The 19,671-nt window shown below is 38.3% G+C and overlaps 2 protein-coding genes across 2 annotated transcripts; both read left to right on the top strand.

The window, feature by feature from the left end:
* The first annotated feature begins 1,392 nt into the window (after positions 1 to 1,392).
* Positions 1,393 to 2,175, top strand: LOC122111525 (vomeronasal type-1 receptor 3-like). The gene has a single exon (XM_042684391.1). The coding sequence runs from the start codon at positions 1,393 to 1,395 to the stop codon at positions 2,173 to 2,175; it is 783 nt and encodes a 260-aa protein (XP_042540325.1).
* A 2,490-nt stretch (positions 2,176 to 4,665) lies between these two features.
* Positions 4,666 to 17,948, top strand: LOC122111263 (putative vomeronasal receptor-like protein 4). The gene is made up of 2 exons (XM_042683982.1): positions 4,666 to 4,701; positions 16,992 to 17,948. The coding sequence occupies exons 1-2, from the start codon at positions 4,666 to 4,668 to the stop codon at positions 17,946 to 17,948; spliced, it is 993 nt and encodes a 330-aa protein (XP_042539916.1).
* Positions 17,949 to 19,671: the final 1,723 nt, after the last annotated feature.

Below are 19,671 nucleotides of genomic sequence, written 5' to 3' on the forward strand. Positions count from 1 at the left end.
AAAAAAAAGATGAGTTGGATGATTCTAGTAGATTTCATGGCAAAATACTTGAGAATACTTGTCCTTGTGCTCAAGCTGGGTCTTTGTATAAAGTTTTCACCTTCTGTTCTTCCAAAAGTTAGACAGATATATGAGCTTTGCTTTTGTTTTTCTTTAGCTTTTTCCCAGTCTTGGGGCTGGAACTCTGGGACTGTGCTCTCTCCATCACGGAGCTTGTTTTGCTCAAGGCTAGCAATCTACCACTTGAGCTATATTGTCACTATGGCTTTTTTTGAGTAGTATATTGGAGATAAGCCTCACATACATTCCTGCCTGAGGTGGCTTTGAACCAGGATCCTCAGATCTCAGTCTCCTGAGTATCTAGGATTACAGGTGTGAGCCAACATCTCCTGGCTGCTTTTTTCCCCTTAAAGATATTAGTTTCATTGGCATTAAACTTATTATCATTATTAACTTTCATATAATAGGCTCACTTCACTTTTGATACATTTTCTGTTTGCAAATAGACAATTGTTTTATTTGTTATGTAGCTGTCTCCTTAGATGCATACAGACATATATATTTAATATGAAGCATTCTTTCTGCATTTATATTCAAGGTTTCTGTATTTAAACATTTTATTATAATATCATATAGACAAACTTCATTTTTCATATGCCTGCTTGGTAGAAAACCTCTTGGCAATAATGAAAATATATGATTTTTCTTATAGTAATTCAAATTATAACTTGTTCATGCTATAAATTATTATAAATACAAACAATTCAGTTTTATTTTATATGTTTATACAACAAAGTCAATGGTATTCTTCCATAACTGAAGAAAACTAAGTCTGTGATAAATGTACTTACACATCTAATTAAGCCATCTTTCTTGTTGTTATTGTTGGTCATGTGGCTTGAACTCTGGGCCTAGGCACAATCCCTCAGGTCTTCAGCTCAAGGCAAACACTCTATCACTTGGAGCCACAGCACCACTTCCAAGCCTATCTTTTAAGATTGTATACTATATTGCTTCTCAAACTAGCTGGGAGTATTGTCACTTCCTTGATCTGACATTTGTCATTTAATTTTTGTAGGTGATTCTAAAGTATCTCAAAGAAAATTTCCAGATATGCATCAGAAATTGATAAGATCAAAGGTAAAAGGAGGGCTGGGAAAAACTGGGATCTTTAGGAAGACAAAAAAAATTGAAAAGCATTATATAATCCATCACAGGTCAAAGATATTTCAGTGCCTTCATTTTAAAGATTTCAATATCTGATTTATTTAATTAATCCTAATTTTCAGCTAACATTTCTAAGACATGGTTTGGAAGCTTCTCAGGCCACTGCTTTCCCTTCTTCTAACAGGACTTGGAATTTTAGGGAATATCTCTGTTTTTGTGAACTATATGCGCAGTTTAGGGGGAGGTAATGAGAAGAAGTCTGTACAATTGATCCTCATCTCTGTGGTTTTGACAAACATTATACTGCTGCTGTCCAAAGGATTGCCATGGACAATAGCAGCTTTGGGATTGAAAACTTTTCTAGGTGTTTTAGCCTGTACAATTACCGTTTACCTGGAGAGGTTGTCTCGGGGTCTGTCCATTTGCACCAGCAGTCTCCTCACACTGGTCCAGGCCAGCACCATCAGCCCCAGAAGTTCTGTGTGGAGGAGGCTCAAGCCAAGGTCAGCATGGCACATCCTTCCCGTGTTGCTCTTCTTTTGGATACTCAATTCCTTCATTAGCATGAGCTTGTTAAATGTTATCATAATAACCAGCATGAATACATCTTACTTTATTAAGACAGACCTCTATTGTTTTACTTTACCAAGAAGTCAGAAAATAAACAATATTTTTCTCACTTTCATGTCTGTGAGAGATGCTGTGTCTCTAGGGATCATGGCTGTGGCCAGTGGCTACATGGTATTTCATCTCTACAAACACCACCAGCATGTTTTATATCTTCAAAACTCCAAGCTTCTCTACAAAACTCCTCCTGAGATGAAAGCTGCTCAAAGGGTTCTCCAACTAATGTTTTGTTTCCTTTTCTTTTATCTGACAGATTGCTGGCTGTCTGTATATTTAATTGTCGCCACAGACCCTGTTTTCATACTAGCACATGTTCAAGAATTTGTAACCCTTGGTTTTGCATTTCTCAGTCCATTTTTACTGATTCACAGAAATGGATAGCTGAATGAATGTTGGCGGGCTCGTTGAAGGGAAAAATACTAACGATATCTGTATTTGATTCATTCTTTTAGCTAGTTTAAAGATTTCTCAGTTCTGTTATTCTAGTTGACAAACCAAACCATATAAAACAATTTATCCCATAATTATCTCTTCTCAGACAATGATCTGTTTGCCCTGTTTGTCTAAGTGGGCTTAGATTTCATACACATCTAGCAGGAAACAGAAATCTCATTCTCTGCAACCTTTATAAAGTAGCTTTATTGCTAATATTTGTGAGCCTAGTGTTTTATGGCCCATTTTGCAGTAACAAGGATGACAACAAATAGACAAAATTATTTGAAGCTACTAAGTGCATCATATTAACTTTATTCTGGTTGAACCAAAATTTTCTGCAGTAAATGAAGACGAAATATAAGAACATTCATATTATATCCTAAGGGAAATATGCCAGAGCCTTTGGAAAATTGGTATGCTTTATATGATTTACCATGAAAAATCTGTTCATCAGTGATTTTAATGTATGTAACAGGGCCTGTCATCGCTGTGGCAGTAATTTTATGATGATACATAGTCCCAACAACATAGAACAAACCTGTGATAGGTCTTCACTGTTAAAATAATAAACACTATGACATAATTTGACATCAGGGTATAGGGAAAAGGTGGACATTAATCACCATAGCCTGGTGGTAATAAGAATACTCTGGGTCACAAAGAATTGTATTGTTGACTGGTTGTGTGGTCTGCTATCTGCAGAATTGTAGAAAAATTAAGTAACATTTACCAGAGACTTCCTTGATCTTCATAAAGAGAAAATCCACAGGGAAGATCTAGTAAACAGAAATAGGGTTTGATCACTAGCAAAGATCACCAGTCAATTCTCTGACAGTAAGTCAATGTTCAATGTTATATGTGCTTTAAGGAAGGTGAAGCCAGATTCCCATTTCAGTTATGCTACCAAAAATGTATAGTGTTAATATACATACCAAATTTTCGGAATCCTTCAGATCTGGAAGAAGGAAATGTATTTGGGCTTTTCAGAAAGGAATGGCTGCTGGGTCTGAATCCACAATAATGCTCCAGTGTAACTGTGTACCTCCAATTAGCACAGGGAAGGTGATCAGTAGAGGTTGGTCTCAGGTGTCTGTTTTCTTTTGAGAAATCTACTGTTACTTGAGAATCTTTGTTCATCTATAGGAAATGACTTGGTTGTCTCCAAACACAATCACTATTGTCTTTCATTGTTTTAAATTTCAGAAGTTTGTTCTTATTATGTCTTGGTATGGATATTTAAGGTAGACTATATTCCACCTGGGGTTACCTTAACATTTTGATCTGTAGTCACCAAATTGGAAATGATTTGAGTCATATCTTATTAAAATTGCTGGTAATATTTCATTGACAAAAATCAATGCAAAGCATATGTGCCTATTTCTATATCTCTGGTACTAAAACTATGAAAATTGAGGAGGTGAAAGACAGTTAAGACACTCTTGGGGAAACAAAGGAGGAGGCTACAATGCTTGATAAGTAACCTCTCTGTACAGTATTTTCACAATTAAAAAAATAAAAATAAATAAAAAAAGCCACTCTTGGGCTCTGAAAATCCATACTTTCTGATGGTCTTCCCTGTTTCTTATTCATTTAAATTTACAAAGCTTTTGGTAGTGTAATTACTTATTTTTAGTTATCTCCTGCTCAATACTTCGAATTATATTTTTCTCAACTGAATTCTGATTTTTTCACAGAGAAGCCAGAAAAAAAAACAATTGATTTGGGACAAATTCCAGACCACACTTAGTCATACAGTTCCATGACTTAATGAACTCCTATTTATTCTAAACACTCAATAAGCCCTTCTTCTTTCAGAGTTAATGGGTCCACCCTACTCAATTTCATTTCCAAGTTTTTATAACACTTACATCCAAGTCAAAATCTAATGAGAAATGCAGAAAGTGCATGCTTTGTCTTGTTTTTATGGTGGATGATAGGAACAAGGTTTCGAATTAAAGCTGTGAGACTTAGATAATTTATTCCTTGCATTAAGACAAGGCACATCTGTATTAGGAAGTTAAGCTCTTAAACAAGTTACAGTAAAACATTATAACATGGAAATTTTAAGACTGAGTGCAGTGGCTCACACTTGTAATCCTAGCTACTCAGAGTTATAAATCAAAAAGATTATGATTTGAGGCCAATGAAAAAAATTAGTGAGACCTCCATAACTATCAGAAGTGAGGCGTGATGCCAGGTGCCAGTGGCTCACACCTGTAAGCCTAGCCACTCAAGAGGCTGATCATGATTTGAAGCCAGCCTGAGCAGGAAAGTCCAAGAAACTTTTATCTTCGATTAACTACCAAGAAAACCAGAAATGGAATTAGAGCTCAACATGTAGACTACTAGCCTTGAACAACAACCAAAAAAAAACTCAAAGACAGTATCCAGGTCCTAGTGCAAGCTCCAGGATTGGCACACAACTAAAAATGGAGCATGATATGTCATCCTTGTGTTTCTAATAATGTGGAGGTAAGTAGATAGATACAGAGTATTTTGGTTCAAGTTAATCCAGACTCCCCCCGCCCCCTGGAAAAAGTCTGGGACTCTCTCTCAAAAACAAGCCAGGAATGATTATGTAAACCTGTAATCTGAGCTACTCAGAATGTGAATATAGGAGGACCACAGTCCATAGTCAACCCTGGCAAATGCCAGACCCATTATTTCAAAAACACTAAAGGTAATAAGGGCTAAAACATTGCAAACATGATACAATACTCGCATAGCAAACATCAGTTCCTCAGTTCAAACCCAATTACTTTAAAAAATTAGGGGCTGGGAAGGTGGCTCAGTGGTAGAGCGCTTGCCTTGCAATGCATGAAGCCCTGGGTTCGATTCCTCAGCACCACATAAGCAAAAAGAAAAAAGCCGGAAGTGGCGCTGTGGCTCAAGTGGTAGAGCACTAGCCTTGAGCTGAAGAGCTGAGGGACAGTGCCCAGGCCCAGAGTTCAGGCCCCACAACCGGACCAAAAAAAAAAAAATTACTTGATCAAACACATATTGCAAAACTATGCCTTCTACATGAATATGTATTTTGGTTCAATTTAAGAAAAATTAAAAAGCAAATATGTTTAAGAACTAGAATATTTTGTGGATCTTTAAAGATAGAAGCTGAGAGCATTAAGCAATATGAAGACAATAACAAATGATATATTAAAAGAAGTCATGAATTTGTTCAAGATTCATTTAAGGAACCTCCATACTGCTTTCCAGCATGGTTGAACACATTTACATTCCCACCAACAGTGTAGAAGTGTTCCCTTTTGGCTACATCTTTGCCAGAATCTGTTATTGTTAGTTTTCTTGACAATGGCCATTCTGACTGGAGTGAGGTGGAACCTCAGTGTTGTTTTGTGATGCATTTCTTTTACGGCCAGAGATGTTGAACATGATTTACCTCATTTGTAATAATTAGAATGTGCCAATAAATCTACAAGTAAACTCAATAGATAGTAAAAAAAAAAAAAAAAAAACAAATAATTACATTTGAACATAATTAAACAACACTCTAAGCATTCACACAATGAGAACAAAGGAAGATATTATTAGGAGAGGATCACAAGGGCTCAATAGCTATGTGCATACAATCATATAAAATGATACTTAAGCAAATAAACTCCAAGAAATGGAAATAAGCCTTTTTATTGCACTGTTTATAGCTCTCTTTCTTTCTTTTTCTTTCTCTTGTTTGCTTTCTTCCTTCCTTCCTTCCTTTGGTTTATTTCCTTTTGCTGCTGTTTTGTTTTTTATTTCTGTATGCTTTGTCTTGTATATAAGTTTATCTGAATTGGGGAGGAAAAGGGAAGCACAGAAATGGTGGAACAAAGGGGGAACCAATTCAGCAGTGATACTTTCTAGACACTATGTTGGAAATGAATGCTATAACTTGAGGGGAGGAGGGTCAGGAGGAGGGAAACTGGAGAAAAATGAGGGAGGGAGGTGACACTGTTCAAAAAGAAATGTACTCATTATCTGACATATGTAACTATAAACCCTCTGTACATTACCTTTACAAAAAAGTTTAAAAAAATGAAATCCATCATTGCATTATCAAGGTAACCATCAAATACATAAAACTTGGATCCCCAAAATAGAATTGGATCTTTTTATACTTATCAGATTGTGAGATAAACTAAAATAGTGAACAAAATAAGATACTCGGGAAGTTAAGAGGTAGACAAATGAGAGATATGAAAGAAATGGAAGACTGTAGATTATGTGTATCTGTACATGGCATATGAAGGAGACAAATAGGTTAAGCATGGTTCACAAAATTTTGGAGTGTAAACGTTATAGAATGAATGTTTAAATAGCTGAAACTGTATTTGGGAAAACTTGAAGTTCAATTAAACCATGATGAGAAAGAATTTAGCTGGTATATATAAGATATAATAATTTGAACCCTTAGATTGGTTCTCCTAATATGAGATAGAATTAGATTGTGTTTGCTAATTTGAGGATAGAAATCTTAGTTCTTTGCATCCTGGAGATGAAAATGGCATTTGTAACCTAATCTATGAAGAGTTCCACAGAAAAAGAAATAGAGTCCTTTGAGCAAACTCTACAGATTTACGTGTATCATGACTGTCCTATATATATCAGAAGAGTTATATGATGTGAAATTTTTCTTCTTTTGCAGATTTAGATATGATCATTACTGATGCATACTTCAAAAGGTGGCTGGTCGATCTGAGTTTCTCTGCCTATGGAATATGAAATGATTTTGAAGTTGCTCAAGGGACTGGTTTTCCTCCTTCTAACAGGATACCATGTTTTTCCAGATTCCCTTTTATTTTAACTCAAATAGTGCTATGTACAGTGTGAGTGCTTTTAGGGTCAGATTTAAACTGTAAACAGGGAACTGTTGTTCTTAGATTGACTACTTTAAAATTGTTTAATATTAGATAAATTAAAGGTTTTTATATTATGGAAAAGTTACTAGTGCATCAGTTCTTTTTGGTTTAGGATATCCATTTTGGGAAATAAGCTTTAAATATATTTACTTGATAATTAAAAATCATAAAATATTATGTAATGAAGTGTTAATTATTTCTTAAACATCGCCTAATTAAATAGTAAGTAAAAGAGCTATGTTGGGTTTTGCTTGTTTTTGTTTGTCAGTCATGGGGCCTGACCTCTGGGTCTAGGCGCTGTCTATGAGCTAGCTCTTCAACTCAAGGCTAGCGCTCTACCACTTGAGCCACAGCGCCACTTCTGACTTTTTCTGCTTATATGGTGCTGAGAAATTGAACCCAGGGCCTCATGCATGCAAGGCAAGCTCTCTACCACTGAGCCACCTTCCCAGCCTACTGTACTGCTTTTTTTGAAGAATATTTCAACCCAAATTTTAGTATAGTACCTGAACATTTTGTCTTAAATGGCTCTCATTTACAATGATGAGTGAATACTTCATTTTGGTTGTTTAGTGTATGTGTGTGTGTGTGTGTGTGTGTGTGTGTGTGTGTGTGTACAGATTTTAATACATACTCTACAATTGCCCTAGCATTTAATCCACATCCAGTCTTTTTGCCTATTTTTTTTGGGGGGGTCGGGTCGTGGCGCCTGAACTCTGGGCCTGGGCACTGTCCCTCACCTCTTCAGCTCAAGGCTAGCGCTCTACCACTTGAGCCACAGTGCCACTTCCGGCTTTTTTTCTTTTTGCTTATGTGGTGCTGAGGAATTGAACCCAGGGGCTCATGCATGCAAGGCAAATGCTCTACCACTGAGCCACCTTCCCAGCCCTGCCTTTTTTTTTTTTTTGTACGATTTCCTAACCCTTTTTCTGGAGTGTTGAACTTACAATTCAATGAAATTTGTGTAGGGGGTGGAGATGATATTTATACCATGAGATGAAAACAGAAATGAGAGTAGCTGGTTTCTGGGCTGGAATTTTTGCAAACTTGAAGCTATTGGAGGTAGAAATTGTACCCACTGATACATCCCAGAAAACTCTGAAACATCACATTTCAAAGAATCATGACCAACCTAATTATTTATCTAGGGTAATATAAAGCAATATCCAACAAGTAGAACAAAAGCACCTATCATCCTAGCTACTAAGGAGACTAAGATTTGAGGATCACGGTTCCAAGCCAGCCCAGGCAGAAAAGTCCCCTTGAGATTCGTGCTCCAATTAGCCACTCAAAAATTACAAGGGGAGCTCTAGCTCAAAGTAGTAGGCTAGCCTTGAGAAAAAGAGCTCAGGGACAGTGCCCAGGCCCCAAGTTCAAGTTTCATGGCCAAAAATAAAAATAAAAAAGAAGAGGTACAACAAAAGGCTAAAAATATAAGGAATAAAATATAAAAATTGGATTGCAAAATGAAGGAAAATATCTCAAGAAAATAAAAATAAGAAGAGGAATAAACAACAAAGCATTTAAAATATTTTTTCTCGCCAGGCGCTGCTGGCTCACGCTTGTAATCCTAGCTACTCAGGAGGCTGAGATCTGAGGATCACGGTTCAAAGCCAGCCTGGGCAGGAGAGACCGTGAGACTCCTATCTCCAATAAAAACCACCAGAAAACTGGAAGTGGCGCTGTAGCTCAAGTGGTAGAGCACTTGCCTTGAGCTAAAGAGCTGAGAGACAGTGCCCAGGCCCAGAGTTCAAGCCCCATGGCCGACAAAAAAATAAAATAAAATGTTTTTTCTCTGGATCCCATCCCAGGCCTTGAATTTAGGGCCTACATGATGTCCCTTAGCTTTTTTCACTACGACTTGAGAAGCACCATATCTCAATTTCTGGTTTTGTGCTGGTTAATTGGAAAAAAGAATCTACCAGACTTTCCTGCCTAGGCTGGTTTCAAACTGGTGAGTTACCAGCACTAAGCTCATAAAACATTTTGAAAGTAAAAGCAAGGGGCTGGGAAGGTGGCTCAGTGGTAGACTGCTTGCCTTGCATGCCTGAGGCCCTACGTTCAGTTCCTCACCACCACATAGGCAAAAAGAAAAAAGCTGGAAGTGGTGCTGTGGCCCAGGCCCAGAGTTCAGGTCCCACGACCAGACTAAAAAAAAAAAGTAAAAGCAAGTATAAATATACATATAGTTTAAAAATGAAATGTTTAATGAAAGACAAAGAATTGGAAAAGCTTCTTCTGCATCCTGTAATATTGGAATCTGCCCTGTGGGGTTACAGGGAGATGGACCTCAACATTATTTTCCTTTTTATTGTTCCAGTGCTACTGTTCGTGGTCTGAGTGCCAAGCAAGTCAAGGGTCAGCTGTCAGCTTCAGGGCATACTGAGAACTTTCACTGGCCACATGAACTTTAAGGCCTATGAGCTTGACAGGTTCCCACTTACTTCTGAAGACTTTCATTTGCACATGAAGGAGTAGCCACAATATCCAACCTGAACAATGTCCCTCAGAGTATCAAATTCAGGGAGTGAATTCTTCTTCCCTAGAAGACAAAACTCAAGGGAACTAGGCACTCAGTCAAACAGTTGTCTCCCAGCAGAAAACCATCCTTCAGGAGAGCAGAGGATGGGGAAGCCCAGTGATCCTCTGAATCAGTCCCCCCTGGTAGTAAATCACACTCAGTAAGCAGACAGCTCCAGAAGACAAGAAATTTCTGACCAGAGACTCGGAGCCCATAGTCTTTGCAGGAATCCACAGGTAATGAAGCTTGCTCCCTGCTTACTACCACATACTCAACAACCTGAGCTCACTCATGACTAAATTCCTCAGCAGGTCCAGATTAAACCCCTTCTTGCTTCATAACTGTCTCTGTGGCCATTTCCCACCCAGACACTGTAGAAGAGTGTCGTCAGGATCCCTTCCTTGAGATTTTTCATAGATCCACAGTATTTCATTCTCATTAATAAACTTTTTTCAAGATGGCTCTAGGCTCTAGCAATTCGAGTTACAGAAAACGATATTAGCCTGCCATTCGAGCTGGATCACTGTAGCATTAAAACCCTCCACTAAATTAAAGGCTTTTGAGAATTGAGGTTTTTGACAACTAATCTGTTGTCACCACAACCTTGGTTTACCTTATTTTGTCAACTTTATTGGCTTCTTCCAATCTAGTAAGGAGACTAGATTGGACCTTTAGACTATTCTGCCTTTTTCTCTGCACAGTCTTTCTGTTACCCTATGAATTTTCTGGTTTTGGTGCTACTTCTGGGACCTGGGGACAACTCAGGGCCTCACAAACTCAGGACCTTCTGAACTGGCTCTCTCACTTGACTTTTTTCCCCAAGGCTGGAAATCTCCCACTTGAACCATACCTGGACTTTTTTTTTTTTGTCGGTCGTGGGGCTTGAACTCTGGGCCTGGGCGCTGTCCCTCAGCTCTTCAGCTCAAGGAGAGCGCTCTACCACTTGAGCTGGTTTTCTGGTGGTTTATTGGAGATAGGAGTCTCACGGTCTCTCTTGCCCGGGCTGGCTTTGAACCGCGATCCTCAGATCTCAGCCTCCTAAGTAGCTAGGATTACAGGCGTGAGCCACCAGCGCCCGGCCTCACACATTTTTTCTTGATTCTCAATGTTCTTCCTCTCTTTTAATATTCATATTATATTATGACCTTTATTATCAATACTCTTCTCATTTACAAATTAATGGATCACATAATTAATCTTAATAGATAATGACTTTGTTCTCTCAGAACACACTCACTGTTTTTATTCATGATTTTAAACATTTGTTCTTTTGATGTCTTGGTATGGATGTTTGGGGTGGAGTGTATCCTACCTAGAGTTACCTTAATATTTTTTTATCTGAAGTCATCATTGTGCCTTAAGGACTGGTACTTTCTAGATGATACACAGAAGAATATTTATTGAAAAATAAGGTAGTTGGAGAAAGATATTGGGTAAAGAGTATTTAATATTTCTATTCCTTGACTGAGAAGAAAACAATGACACAAAAGATTTTGAGGAAAAAAAGGAAAAACTACAATGAGTTCATGTGGATCTAGGAAATTACAGAAATGCAGTCAAAGCAGAAGAAAAATAGCAAGGAATTTGAAGCTGCACCTGGCTCCTCTGGCTGGAAGCAAGGAAACAGAAAGACAGCAATACCAGATAAGATCAGACAGTCCTGCTGATGCATCTCTGTATTCAGCTGCAGGAAAAACACATAAACCACAAACCTTACTGCCTGCTCAAGGAATTTGAAGGAAGGGATTAATCTGCTGGGAGAGGGTGGACTGTAAGTATAGTGTATGCCACTATACTTGGCTTAGATGATAATCTTTCTAAAGTAAATTCACACAATACAAAAAATTAAACTGTGTATGCCATAAGAAAATTTCCTAAGAAGAAAATTATGCTTCTATTTTAAAAAAGAAAAAGAGGGCTGGAAATGTACCTCAGTGGTAGAGTGCTCACCTAGCATGCATGAAGCCCTGGGTTCAATTCCTCAGTACCAGATACACAGAAAAAGTCAAAATGCTGCTGTGGCTCAAGTGGTAAGATGCTAGCTTTAAGCAAAAATGCTCATGGAAGCCAGGCCTTGGTGACTCACTCAGGAGGCTGAGATCTGAGGATTGCGGTTCAAAGCCAGCCTGGGCAGGCAAGTTCGTGAGACTCATGTCCAATAAACCACCAGAAAACCAGAAGTGGTGCTGTGGCACAAGTGGTAGAGTGCTAGCCTTGAGCTGAAGAGCTGAGGGACAGCGCGTAGGCCCAGAGTTCAAGCCCCACGACCAAAAGAAAAGAAAAAAACTGCTCCCAGATAAGGAGGAGGAGGAAGAAGAGGTGGCAGCCATTCTAGATAAGTTTATTTCTGTTATACTCCAGCATCTGTAACCACCAAATAATTGAGTGCTGACAAAGTAAAATCAACATTATGGTTTATACTTTTAATAAATCATTTTATTTGATCAGTAGAAAGCCCACGTATTGGGAGAAGATCTTCACTAGCCATACAACGGACAAGGGTCTCATATCTAAAATATACCTGGAACTCAAAAAATTAAATCCCCCAACAACAAATCCTCAAAGAAACAACAACCCAATAAAGAAAGGCTAAAGACTTAAAGAGAAACTTCTCTGAAGAAGAAAGAAGGATGGCCAATAGACACATGGAGAAATGCTCAACCTCTCTAGCCATAAAAGAAATGCAAATCAAAAGAATATTGAGATACCACCTCACCCCAGTTAGAATGGCTATAATCAAGAACTCTAATAACAACAGATGCTGGAGGGGATGTGGACAGAAGGGAACCTTACTGCATTGTTGGTGGGAGTGTAAACTTGTTCAACCACTTTGGAAAGTAGTATGGAGGTTTCTCAAAAGACTCCACATAGAGCTCCCTATGACCCAGCAATCCCACTTTTAGGCATTTACCCAAATGATCACAAACTAGACCATTCTAAAGCTACCAGCACAACTATGTTTATTGCAGTATTATTTACCATAGCTAAAATATGGAACCAACCCAGATGCCCCTCCATAGATGAATGGATCAAGAAAATGTGGTGTATATATATACAATGGAATTCTATGCCTCCATTAGAAAGAATGACATTGTCCCATTTTGTTAGGAAATGGAAAGACTTGGAAAAAATTATATTGAGTGAAGGAAGCCAGGACCAAAGAAACATAGGTCCCATGGTTTCCCTTATTTGCAATAACTAGTATATGTCTGAGATAAGCAGAAAAGGTCAGATAAGTTGATGTTAGGTGAAATGAACCCCAAGATAAGGATTCAAATGGTTTTGCTTTCATGCAATTGTTTGTAACATATTTATAAGATATTTCTTTGGTGCTTTGTATGTCCCTTCCCCACGGTATAACCCCTGCTTTCACTGTATTTGGTGTTGGTATAATTTGTGGAGGGGAAGGGAAAAAACAAATCGTTTAAATAAGGATACAGGTGGATCCATTGCAACAATGAGATGTACAAATCGTTATGTCGAAAAATGAACTTTACAACTGTATGGGAGGATGGGGTGTGTAGGCGGGGGGGGGGGGGGGGGTCGGGGGAAGATGGGAAGGGATGGGAAGGGGAAACAAAGGAGGAGACAACAATGCTTGATAAGAAATGTACTCATTACCTTGCCCATGTAATTGTAACCCTTCTGTATGTTATTTTCACAATTTAAAAAAAAGAAAAAAAATCATTTTAGCGCCCCAATGTAAGTTATGTCTTGCATGTTTTGCCAACTCAAATCATTTATCTTGTAAAATTTTCTTGTATCATTAATGTTTTATAATTCATAATCATATTGATGATCTTGCTATTTCTATTTTGTACAATCAATATTTATTTAAACAGTCACAAAGGAAAAAATTAATGAAATATATAAATAAATGGAGAAATCATAAACAACACTTTAAGTTGGTATACTGAGGTATACTGAGTCTTATACTCAGGTATACTGAGTCTTATGCTTAGTCAGTACCCAAATCAAGAAACAGAAAATCACCTTCTGGGATGTCCCCTGGCTATGTCATTGATACTACACCCTTGGATAACTCCTGATTCTGGCACTTGCTGATCCTCTAATACACTTGCAAAATATTCAGAAAGTGACCATCTTGAGATTTCAGTTGTTTCTTCCAAATTGTCTGGCTTTAGTGGTGAATAGAGGGAATTGAATGAGATTATAACAAAAAGTATGTCACATCCTAAGTATAAAGGACCTATATTTTCAGCTTTCTCTACTTTGTTTTATAGCCCCAGCTGTGGAAATAGGGGAACAGCTGGACCCATCAGGGCCCAGGTCATCATTAGAGTGCCTCCTGTTGATTACTGAATGTTCACTATAATTAGACGGAGCAAGTCTCAGGACTCAACAAATTAAGGTGCAGCAGCCAAAAGGCAAAGTTGGAGAAGGAAGTGCATGGGTAAAGCCACTTACATCTTGACAACACTGGGAATAGGGCATGACCATTGGGACTCTGAGAAGGATAAGTAGAGCCTGGTTGTTGCTGCTTTATCAGAGTGCCCACCTTAAACATGACCTTGAGACACCATAGGTAAGTGCTGCTGATTGCTGGAGATTGGGGATGTCTTTGGCTTTGTAAAGGAAGCTGCTGTGATAGGGCTGGTCAAGGTCAGGGAATGAGAAGATTCTCAACTCCCCTGTCCTTTAGAGAAGAGGGAAGGAGACAGAACATAATTGTTATTTTCCTAATTGTTTCCAAACTGCCACTGCTTCTGTTTCAGTGAGCTATGGAGGCCACTGTGTTTGATACATTATATTCAATGCCGCTGTTTTATATCCAGGCCAAGGAGATACCGAAACACTGGGCCTCAATGGCATGTCAGCCTGGATGTGTGTACACACTTATGCTCTGTGTTTTCCCTGAAGACTTTTTTTTGCCAGTCCTGAGGCTTGAACTCTGGCCCTGCACACTGTCCCTGAGCTTTTTCTCTAGGCTAGCATTCTACCACTTGAGCCACAGCACCACCTCCAGCTTTTTCTGTTTATGTGATACTGAGGAATTGAATCCAGTGTTTCATTCATGGTAGGCAAGCACTCACCACTAAGCCACATTCCCAGTCCGACCTGGTGTATTTTTGCCTCACAATAGTAGGGATTTTTTTAAAGCTGTGACTTCTTTCTCTTTTTTTTTCTTTTTTTTTTCTTGCTGGTCCTGGGGCTTGAACTTAGGGCCTGAGTGCTGCCCTGAACCTCTTTATACTCAAGGCTAGCACTCTACCACATGAGCCACAGTACCACATCCAGATTTTATTGAGTACTTTATTGGAGATAAAGAGTCTCATGGCCTTTCCTGCCAGGGCTAGCTTTGAACCACGATCCCCAGATCTCAGGCTCCTGAGTTACTAGGACTACAGGTGTGAGCCACCAACACCAGTCTTCTGTCTTATTTCTTGAGTCCTTCAGATTTCATATAGTAAAATACCTTTGCCCTCTTTATTAAAATTTTATTTATTCTGAATTTTCTGTTTCCTAGATCCAGAAATATCACATTATATAGTATTGAGGGGGAAAATGAGGGAAAGAAAAACACACTTGAGAACACATAATGATATTAAATTACTTTTAGAAAATTAATCTTAGTTCCTTGCTGGTCACTTTGCTAAGTACCAAGCCTCAGCTCAAAATATACTTCATTCTATATGCTTTCTTTGTCTCTGCTTTATAAATGAGAACATTGGTCTTACACACACACACACACACACACACATATACACATGTGCATGCATGCGTGCGCGCACTCAAAATGTGATCAAGTTCATGTGTTCATGCATTGTAATAATTGGGAAAAACAGCATGTGAATTTTAGAGTAGTTGACTGCAACGTTTGTTAAAAATCTTGAATTTTATTCTTCTCAAGTTTAATGATATCTTTGATATTCCAACATCTGAGAAATGAATACTCCACCTCACCCACCCCCTCAACCCCCTTCCACACACTATTAGCTACAGAAACCTTAATTTGACTTGATTCACACAGCCTGCATTTTGTTGATCCTTGTATCTAAGGTAAGAAACTTGTGAATGCTTCTTAAAATATTCATATAAATTTCTGATCTCTACAGTCTCCAGATTTGTAATAAGTGTGTAGATTTTCTAACCCACATGTGATACTCTTCAAGTAAGCGAAGATATGCTCCTTGTTCTAAAAGCTGTTATTGCTATCTCAGTGATGAATATTTGGAGAATGTTTGAAAAATAATCTCAGCAGCAGCAGGTCAATGCAGAGATAGGACAAGTGAGAATTAAGGATAATTGAAAAACCTCTTAAAGGATGGATAAAGACAAACAGAACTAACGTTGCCATCTGATAGTCTATGCAATTATGAGAAATAAAGCAAAAGGCTAGATTTCCATTTCAAAAGTTCGTTTTGACTATAATAGAAGATAAAAGAAAAAAGTATACAATTTATAAAGTAGTTATGCAAATCACAAGGTGAGATATTAGAGTATCGACTTGCTAGGTCAGTTATTTCTATGGAGAAAATCACTAGATTAGACAAATCTCAAATAACAGAATTAGTAAGATGTTCCACTTACCTAGGATCCATGGTATCAGAGCCTGACATGAAAATTGTTTTCCTGATGTCCTTTTAGGGTAAGAGGAAGTTCTTAGAAAAGATAGAAAATAATAACAGGATATATAGGAAGAAAAAAAGAATTCAGTACCCTTCTGATCCCATTTGGTGGTATAAACTTTCCCATGTTATGAGGTCAACCTTGAGAAAAGAAGGCTGGCTAGACTTTTCTGCTCTCCTACCTTCTAACTACTGTGTTCCTTATATTTTGATACTCGTGAGTTTTGGACTTCTGTTAGAAGTTACATCATTTTACCCTTATGCAGTTCTTTAGAGAAGCAACACTTGTATTTTAGCTTTCTCTTTATTGCTTATGTGAGGGAAGAGTGTTTATGAGATGCTAAAGAGGGTCTAGAGAGAAGCCCCAGTACAATTTGCTAGGCTGAAGGGGGAAGGAGTTCTTGGGGAAAGAGTGAAAGGAAGAAAGCATCTGAACTGATTATCAAGATCATGGCTCAGAAATTGAATATTACCTTTTTTTTTTAATTTGTCTAGGAAGAAAATCGTATAAATAATTTTAAAGATGAGGAATATGAAAATGGACATTTTCAAAGACTGAATTAGCATGGGATTTGTGTCCAAATTATAACAATCATTATCTCCATGTGAGTAGAAGCAAAAAGAAAAAGCATCAAAAAAAGTGAGATTTCATTGATCAAGATGCACTGTATTCATAAACTGCTTTGTGGAATGGCAATTCCTTTGTACAACTGCTTAACAAAAATATTCAAAAAATGAGGTCACATATGTGTTAGGAAATTTAATGTATTTCAGGAAACTTTTCATTAAAGTAAGTAGGAAAAAATTTCCTGTTACTTTTTGTTGGTTCTAAAAATGTTCATGAAGTCAGAAGATGTATGGACTAAGTCCATCCAGAGAATCATCTTCCTCTCTCTTAATGGACCTGGAATGGTGGGGAATACCTTTTTACTAAAGAAACACATGTATACTTTTGTCATGAGTCCTGAGAAAAAAACCATAGACCTTATCCTTATCCACTTGGCCTTTTCTAATGCAATCATTATTTGTAACACAGCGGTAAGAGAGATAGCCACTGTTTTTTATTTCAGGAATTTTCTAGGTGATGTGGGTTGTAAACTTGTAGTTTATCTGGAAAGAGTGGCTCGAGGGCTTTCCATCTGCACCACCTGTTTGCTCAGCATGGTCCAGGCCATCACCATCAGTCCCAGGACCACCCAGTGGAGAAAGCTCAAACCTAAGACCGCATGGCAAGTTCTCCCCTATCTCCTCCTCTTTTGGTTCTTCAATTCTCTGATCAGCTGCAATTTGCTCCATTTTATCACAGCAGTCAGTAGCATGAACAGATCTGAAGTTAGAGTGGATGTTGGATATTGTTATATGCTACCATCTAGGCAAACAGTAAGATGGCTTTTCCTCTCCTTCATGGCTCTCCGGGATGTGATCTTTCAGAGTCTCATGGGTTGGAGCAGTGGGTACATGGCTTTCCATCTGTATAACCATCACAAGCGAGTCCTCTACCTTCATAGCTCCAGGTTCACACACAATTCCAGCCCAGAAATCAGAGCTACTACAAGTACTCTCATTCTCATGGCCTGTTTCCTTGTCTTTTATTGGGCTGATTTCATGTTTTCCTTCTACATGGGTTCCACCTTGAGAAATCATTTCATAGTATTAAACATTAAAGTCTTTCTAGCACATGGATATGCTGTTTTCAGCCCTTTGGTCCTAATCGGTCGAGATATTTGGGGTGCTAAATCCTGGAGGGCTCACTGATAGGTGCAAAAATTAATTCCTCCATGAACTATAGGTGTGTACATTAGGAATTGCCCAAGTCTAATAAAAGGAAAATTGCACATTTTTTTCAACAATTCTAGAAAGTTAGACAGATTCTTGCCAGCCTCCCATCTCTATCAAATATGTGACTTTCAGCTTCTCTTTTCACTGGGAAAAATGCTGGAGGTAACACCGTTGCCAGAAACCAGTATTTTTTCCCCTCAAGTCATTTTTTTTAATCTACCAAGAATTCCAAACCATTTGCCACTTTTGTGTTCCCTCAAACAGGCTCAATCCTTACCATTTCAGCTCATACTTACTATGTGCCAGAGACCTTCCTTCAATAGTCTAATAGCAAATGAGGAAGAAAGGTGTCAGAAAATATTTATGTGAAGTTGGCTTTTAGGGCAAAGCAGACATGATCAATGAGAGGCTCTAACACTAACACAAAATGGATTCAGCTGACAATTGCTTTCTGTTACTAGATTCAAAATCCTTAAGGAAACTGGTAAGAATAGACAATAGAATCCACCTCCAAACACTTTTTTTTTTTAGGGGGGGGGTCCCGTCGTGGGGCCTGAACCCTGAGCCTGGGCACTGTCCCTCGGCTCTTCAGCTCTCAGCTCTTCAGCTCAAGACTAGCACACTACCACTTGAGCCACATTGCCACTTCCGGCTTTTTTTTTCTGCTTATCTGGTGCTGAGGAATTGAACCCAGGGCCTCATGCATGCAAGGCAAGCGCTCTACCACTGAGCCACCTTCCCAGCCCATCCCAAACACTTTCTTTAGAAAGCTTTCTTTAAAAAGTTTCTCCTTGGTTTGAAAATGAGGCTCTACATAGAGGAGACATCTGTATTCAGTGCTCACTGCATTACAACTCAAAATAGCAAAGAAATGGAAACCATTTGAATGCCCATCCACTGATGCATGGATTTAAAAAAAATCATGATATATAACATAACACTGTTCAACATAAAGATGATCACATTAAGCAAACTAAGCCAGGAACTTAAGGACAAGCACCACACAATCTCATTCATATGTGAACCGTGAAGAAGTGATGTCAAAGAAGTTGTTGAGTGGGGTGGTAGATAGCAGAGGCTCCAGTAGACCACTGGAGAGAAAAGGATGGGGAATGTTGATCAAGGTACACTAAGTTAAAATTCGGCCTGAGTAAGGGTTTGGGGTATGCTATATTACTGTTGGATGAGTATAAACAAGGATAATATAGTATATATTTCCAAAATGTTGGGAAAAAATATTTTGAATGTTTTTATCATAGAGACATGGTAATTCCTGGAATTGATACATGTGTTTCTCTTAATGTGACCATGATAAAATGAGTACCTATGTCAAAACAGCAAATGATACCATTAACTATGTATCACTTGGTGTCATTTAAATAAACATGAAAAGAAATGAATTGAGTTGATGAAACATCTCTCTCAGAAACAGAAACTTTGAAATCAACTCAAGCTTTACTGAAAGACTAATATCTATTTCTAAAGCTGCACACATAAACGAGGAAACCGGAGTAGCTCTCAGCCCGTATTGCCTTTCTCCACAGGGAAATAAAAGAACCTCTGTAAGCAAGGCTGCCAGTCTTCACAGAATTTAGAGACAACTACCTGTGCTAAAAGGATGCTTCTTGAAATAATTTTTTTTGTTCGATACTAGGACTCAAACTCTTGATTTGACACTTTCAATCATTGGGTGCTCTAC

The sequence above is a fragment of the Dipodomys spectabilis genome, unplaced genomic scaffold (genome assembly GCF_019054845.1).
Source record: "Dipodomys spectabilis isolate Male_0828 unplaced genomic scaffold, ASM1905484v1 ptg000085l, whole genome shotgun sequence".
In the NCBI taxonomy this organism is placed as follows: domain Eukaryota; kingdom Metazoa; phylum Chordata; class Mammalia; order Rodentia; family Heteromyidae; genus Dipodomys; species Dipodomys spectabilis.